Source organism: Nannobrachium achirus (assembly GCF_963921795.1).
Source record: "Nannobrachium achirus genome assembly, contig: SCAFFOLD_620, whole genome shotgun sequence".
NCBI lineage: Eukaryota > Metazoa > Chordata > Actinopteri > Myctophiformes > Myctophidae > Nannobrachium > Nannobrachium achirus.
In genome coordinates, this window is record NW_027664669.1 from 5,001 (window position 1) to 12,500 (window position 7,500).

General features: G+C 43.3%; 1 protein-coding gene across 1 annotated transcript in view; it reads right to left on the minus strand.

Annotated features, from left to right (window-relative positions):
- The window catches only part of LOC308280868 (retinoic acid receptor beta-like), a gene marked incomplete at both ends in the record, with an annotated part of 15,506 nt that overhangs the window by 3,899 nt on the left and 4,107 nt on the right, over positions 1-7,500 (minus strand). The window contains one exon of the mRNA XM_080755183.1: positions 4,581-4,757. Coding sequence (XP_080611309.1) covers positions 4,581-4,757 — 177 coding nt within the window. The remainder of the gene's footprint in view (positions 1-4,580; positions 4,758-7,500) is intronic.

The window sequence follows — 7,500 nt, forward strand, 5'->3', positions numbered from 1 at the left end:
GGGCGAGTGAGTGTCTATTAATTAAATCACTGACTCTCCTCCAGTCCCTCTGGGGCGAGAGAGAGAGAGAGAGAGAGAGAGAGAGAGAGAGAGAGAGAGAGAGAGACAGAGAGAGAGAGAGAGAGAGAGAGAGAGATACAGAGAGGAAGGAACAGTGTTTTCCGTCTCCAGGTCATTACAGAGGTTACGTTAGTTCAGTTCATCAGTCAACTTAACAAGTGAACAACAAACAACACACAGCTGTAGCTGACAGACAGTCTGCTAACCATCACCTGAACTCTATGACATACAAGCTCCTTAACGTTGACCTTAACATTAGTGAACACAGGGTAAAGTCCCTGCCCACCACCACGGAGTTTGTGCGTTCCAATCCACTCATCCGCTCAATGACATGATTCTAGGGCCAACCCAATAAACCCGTACAGTTTTGCTTACTTTTTTGAAAAGTTCATTTGGTATATCCATCTTTTAGTCCAACTCGCAGCGACTGGCAAGACTACATTTCTCGAGCATTTAAACAGGGATTGGGGAAACAAACAGGGGGAACCAAAACAAAGAGACGCCACTTCTTCAGCTTGTTGCTGGTTTAGGCCACAATCAGACCGGATCAGACGGCCCGTTTAAAATGAAGGCCTTTCTACGGGGTGGAAAGACACACACACACACACACACACACACACACACACACACACACACACACACACACACACACACACACACACACACACACACACACACACACACACACACACGTGTGTTAACATCGATTATGGGGACCTGCGCGGGTTATCATCGATTATGGGGACACCACTTTCCTGTGGTCCCACAGGCCTGAAAAACTGACTTGAAGCCAACGTCATTGTATGCAAATATCGGACCTGTGATTGGCTAGTAGTGTGTGAATCTCTCATTCTCCCATTCTCTCACACACTCACACAAAAACTGCAGGAAAAAAAATATATTTTTGGGGGGTCCCCACAACTCATTGAGTGCCAATCCCGAACTAGTTCGGCTTTATTAGCGTATCGTAGAGTGCAGATCCCGAACAAGTTCGGCTTTTTAAAAAAAAAAAAAAAAAAAAAAATTTGAAAAAAATTTTTTTGAATTTTTTTTTTTTTTTTTTGGACCCCATCAAATCTGGTGAACATGATTTCAATCGCGATTTTGCATGTTCCACCCCCATACAACCCCATCTAACATACAGGGCAGCCATTTTTGTTTACATAACATGTAAAACATAATGGCGATTATCTCAAGAATGCCTGAACGGATTTCCAATCGGATTTTTTTGTTTGAAAGCTGTGAACAAACTGCACAAATCCACTCCAATGCAATCCAGGATTGCATTGGATTTTTTAGAGCTCATTCTTCTCTGTTTTTTTCCCATGCATGAGGTGTGCAAGGTTTAATCATGGCTAAGTTGACGAAAATAAGGCTTCTAAAATGCTTGGTAGCCAATAGCTAACTTCAAGCTAACTTCATCCTCTTCCTGTACATGCACAAAGGAAAGTGTTCAGGCAAGTCATGGCTCCAGGGCTTGGGCATGCATTACCAGCATATCTCTATTATTCTCTGGTCACTGGGCGCCCTCTAGTGGTGATAGGCTGGCATTCAATGAGTTAACACACCTGTCATATGACATGAAAACGCGAATTGAGGGACTTGCTTAAAAAAAGCACCAGACACTTAGCAACACTGCCCCCTATCTTCCTGAATGATAATAATTATGGGGACCTACGATTTTGTCCCCACTGTGTCAGACGTCCCCAGCATGTGAGTGTGTGAACATGCGTATGGTCCCCATAAGTATAGCTAGACAAACGCACACACACACACACACACACACACACACACACACACACACACACACACACACACACACACACACATATATTGTCACAGTTCGGTGTTGTGGCGGTGAGGACCCAAATGCAGAACTCAACTCATAACTCAAAGTATTGCAGGAAACCAAGGAGTGCAGTTTATAAGACTTTACTAAACTTAAACTAACGGTTAACACAAGCACACAGAATTCATACACAACTGAATCAAAACATACCAAGGAACCTGAAGAACGGACAGCAAACAGTGATCCAGCACAGAGAGCAAACACTGACTGGTTTGAATAGTCTCTGGCCAACTAGGCAGTCATTAGGCCAGGGGTTCCCAAACTGTTTTGTCTCAGGTCACCCCATGAATATTTTTTTTAATCCGAGGCACCCCTACTTTATAATTTTCACTCCCAGCACCTTATATTTATAGCATATCGTCGTTGTCGGGTGGAAACCTTTTATGTCCAAAACCGTTTTGTATTTATCATCTATAAAATGTACTAAACTAGTGAAAACAGCAGATCTTCAAGCACACAACGCCTCGCGATGATGAAGCAGGGCTTTGCTTTACCAAAAAACGTACACTTTTGAAACTTGGAGATACGAGGTTTCTGCCCAACAGTGACGATATTTTGGTGATTATGTTGCGAGGAAAACGTTGAGATAACAGCCATTTTGGTTAGAACTGACTGAAAATAACTTTGTACCTCAAGTCTAAAATGATACTAAATATTTTTTCAAGTGTCCAAATAAATTCCAAATATGATCAAATGATCTCGCGGCGCCCCTGGACTGCCGTCACGGCACCCCAGGGTGCCCCGTCACCCACTTTGAAAACCCCTGCATTAGGCAGTCATTTAGCGCTCAGCTGTGACACCAGGAAGAGTTCAGAGGGAGCGAGCAAAGTGTGGAAGAACAGGGCACTAGCGGAACATCCGGGCCGGTATGCGAGCCACAATGCTCAATGCCCCCGTCACGTAGAGGTAGATTTTCATTACACCTTGGCACCAAGGTACATAATACATTATTATTATAATGTTTTTTTTTTATTAGAGAAATAATGTAAAGTTCTTCGAATGACCACAACTCCCAAGCTACAAGTCCTCAAATCCTCGGGCCCCGTCACCCGTTACACCTCGCTGGCGTAATTGTCCAATGTCCACCGTCATGATTAATGCCTTGCTTGCTTGTGCATTGCTGCCTGTCTCGTTTGAAAGTGTCTGTGGTATATTTTAATTGATACAAATTACCAAAGGTTGTGAAAGTGCGCGGCTCCACTGCAGCCATCATCACTACACTTCTCACTAAACGTAAACAACATATTGTCTGATTGTCTGTCTGTGAATGCTCTTCCTGTTGTCCTTCACAACAAAGTGTCCCCCTTTACTTCTTCCCAATGCGTGACATTTTACCCAGGTTAATATAAACAGGAAATAGGTGCAACAGAGGCAGCGCGATGCAGAAAGAGGACCCAATTGCGAGGGAGGGGGGCGAGGGGGACTCCGACAGACGGTCAGGCAGATTGACGGTCATTTGGACTGAGACTGACGGTCAGTCGGAGGCTAGTCTCGCGTGGCCAGACTGTTGCCTCCGCGATTTGGTCAAATGCTCCCGGCATACAGTCTGGCAGACGGAAATAGAAACGATGAGTGCGAGATGAAGCGGAAGTGAAGCCCCCACGTCACTTCCGTTTCAGTCTCACATCGCACACATTTATCATTATATAAATAAAAATCATATAAGCATGTTTAGCTTGCTGCTTAGCAGAAATGACATTTTAAAATATATATTCTTGAACGGTAATGCCCGTTTCCATTACTCGCCGTTAGGGAGCTGCTGTTCCAGACTCTATATAGCATTTAGAGATTGTGGAATAGTTGTCTGGCTACGCGAGACTAGTCGGAGGCTCCGGTAAGCGGCCTGCTACCCAGCTTAACCGGACGCTCTGCCCCTGGAACAGGGGAAGGGCAAGGGCCTGACCCAGACTGTGACACATACTGTATACACATACATATAAACATTCATATCCATACACCTACCAGGATGTCCAGACATACGGTATAAAAATATACATTGATATCCATAGACCTACCAGGATGTCCAGACATATATAAATATACATTGATATCCATAGACCTACCAGTATGTCCAGACATATAGAACTATACATTAACCTACCAGTATGTCCAGACATATAGAACTATACATTAACCTACCAGGATGTCCAGACATATATAACTATACATTAACCTACCAGGATGTCCAGACATATAGAACTATACATTAACCTACCAGTATGTCCAGACATATAGAACTATACATTAACCTACCAGGATGTCCAGACATATATAACTATACATTAACCTACCAGGATGTAGAGACATATAGAACTATACATTAACCTACCAGTATGTCCAGACATATATAAATATACATTAACCTACCAGGATGTCCAGACATATATAAATATACATTAACCTACCAGGATGTCCAGACATATATAACTATACATTAACCTACCAGGATGTCCAGACATATAGAACTATACATTAACCTACCAGGATGTCCAGACATATAGAACTATACATTAACCTACCAGTATGTACAGACATATAGAACTATACATTAACCTACCAGTATGTACAGACATATAGAACTATACATTAACCTACCAGGATGTCCAGACATATAGAACTATACATTAACCTACCAGGATGTCCAGACATATAGAACTATACATTAACCTACCAGGATGTCCAGACAGGCAGCCTTCAGCAGGGTGATCTGGTCAGCGATGGTCAGTCCTGTGAACCCCGGGACCCGTTTGGCAAACTCTACGATCTTTATGATGCACTTGGTGGCAAGTTCACTGAACTTATCCCAGAGACCAAGGTCTAGACGTACACGCTGTTCTGCACTGGAGTTCTGAAACACACACAATACACACATCAGTTCACTGAACTTATCCCAGAGGCCCAGGTCCAGACGCACCCTCTGTTCTGCACTGGAGTTCTGAAACACACAATACACACACACACACACACACACACACACACACACACACACACACACACACACACACACACACACACACACATCAGTTCACTGAACTTATCCCAGAGACCCAGGTCTAGACGCACACGCTGCTCTGCACTGGAGTTCTGTAACACACAATACACACACACACACACACACACACACACACACACACACATTATAGTTAATGTACAGGGAAACCAATGTAACAGGTGTGATAGTTCAGGGCCACCTGGGGACGGACATGGCACCTTCTATAAGGTTACATGAAGCACATTCTCCTGCACAAAGATACACTTCCTTTATGCACTTCATGCACGATGCTCCAGCCTCACCTACAGTACATAATGGGGCTGTTAAGTCTGACATCATTTTGTAGGCAGAGGAGAACTTTTGCCCCCCAAAAAAGCGAATCTTTTTACTATTTTTACTATTTACTAATGTTTCTTCTCTTTCTTGTTGAAAGGAAAGTGGTAGAATTATACTTTAGTCGTTATTTTTGTCTCGGATCTGTTGGAATAGCGAGGGACAAATATTGACAATAAATCTGCTTGGAGGGCTGACTACAAAATGATGTCACGGCTTAAAAGCCCCATAGATACTGTGAGGCTGATCTGCACCTATTGTACATAAATATATATACTGTGAAGTTTTTAATTATACCCACATGTTGCACATAGAACACACTGTGAAGTTGTTTACAAATAGTTACAGTACAGTAGCTACTACGGGGAAAGGAAATGCCATTGGTGTATAAAATACACCAAACTTTATGCACATGTACAGCTGAGATGCTTTTCTCATTATCTTTGCTCTTTTGCTTTTGCACTCTCTTTCTTTCCTAAGTCATTATTACTTATTATTTTATCTTTAGATGTGTTGTTTTCTGTTGTTCTGCTTTATTTTATATATATCACTGCATTGTCTATAAGGATGCCGAACAAAAATAAGTTTTACTCTTATGTAGCTGTACAAAAGACCTAACAATAAAGTACAACCTTGAACCTTGAGCCTTGAACCTTTATTACCCGGCTTGGTTGAATGCTTGATTCTGAAAATCAGCTGTGGATTATAGGAGAATAATGACCGCTCCGCTCTATAATTCACCGCTGCCTCATCAAAGGCTCAGAACACCTGCTGCACTCAGGCTGCGCTGTGTGAAACGGAGCTGGATATTTCATATATCCCGTTTTTTCAGATATCCACATATAAAAATATCTAGGTCCACACGACAAAGATATCTAGGTCTAACAAGCACACACACAGTAAAGTCTTCAGAGATATCCGGGTTCCCTGTCTACACGGATCCAGTGAATTGGATATTTTTCAATGTCTTCACTTATTGATCCGGTTTAAAAAATCACACCCGTGTGAAGTGAGCGGTGGTTGTGGAGGCTGCGCAACAGCATTACTGGGTGGTGCAGCGGTGGTTGCAGTACTTATGGGTCAAATAAATGCATTTCAAGATTGCTCAACAGAGGCACTTGAAGGTAGGTCAGCCAGATGTTGGAAGTAAATGGTGCTGGTATAGCAGTGGGGCCAAAAGCAAGGTGAGTGTGATACAGAGACAGTAAGGTGTAAGATACAGTAAGATGGCAAACAATTGTTCTTTCATTAATATTTCAACTTAAAAGAGACTTCAGCACACAAAATAAATGCAATGATATTTATTACAAAAGGTTTACAAGTGAATATAATTAAGTAGGCCTACTTTTTTTTACTCTTACTTGTAACATTTTGACTGAGTTTACTGTGGATTGGAGTGTGACCAGGAGTACTCTGTACTCTTACTCAAGTACTTGGGTCGAGTAGCCTACTGTCCATCTCTGGCTGAAGCCTGATTTATACTCCGCCCCCGGAGATCTACAAGCTCACAATGTTGGCATTTGCAACGCGATGTGAGCTTGTATGTCAGTTGTTCTCAGACGTTCCCTGAACACGGTGCAGGCAGAGGTGGGACGTTCGCGAACAAATCGAATCTTTTGACTGGTTCTTTGCAGTGAACGATGGGATCCGGTTCGCGCAGTAGAGAGAGTATTTTTTTATTGGATTGTGTTTACACAACGTCCTGAGATCAACCAAACCGCTGTTTTGACCTCACAGGCACCCTTACTTGTCAAACGGCTTCTGCTCTGCACCAGAGCAGGGAGAGGAGAGGCTAGAAAGGGAGGGAGGGAGGGGTCTGTTTGACAAGTAAGGGTGCCTGTGAGGTCAAAACAGCGGCGTGGTTCGTCTCAGGACGTTGTGTAAACACAATCCAATAAAAAAATACTACCTTTGAAGCTCAAGAAATGACCGCACTTGCCTAAGGACAATCCACTGTGTTAGTTATGAGAGAGCCCGTGAAATCTAGCAACAGGGGCAGCCGAAATCTAGCAACAGGGGCAGCTATGACAAAAATCGACTAAAGCAGGTATGAAGGGGTATGATAAAAGGCAGATTTAACCCTATATGTGTTTTGGTCTGGATGTCTCCTTTAAGACTGCCACTGCAGCGCACATAAAATGCAGTAACTCGGGCTAGGAGCGACCGGGAGAGCCGGGGCCGGTACCCACGCGTCCGCCTCGGCGGCGCCAAGAGAGCCATCAACATGAATCTGTCCCATATAGCGCCACCATCAGGCCCATTTTTT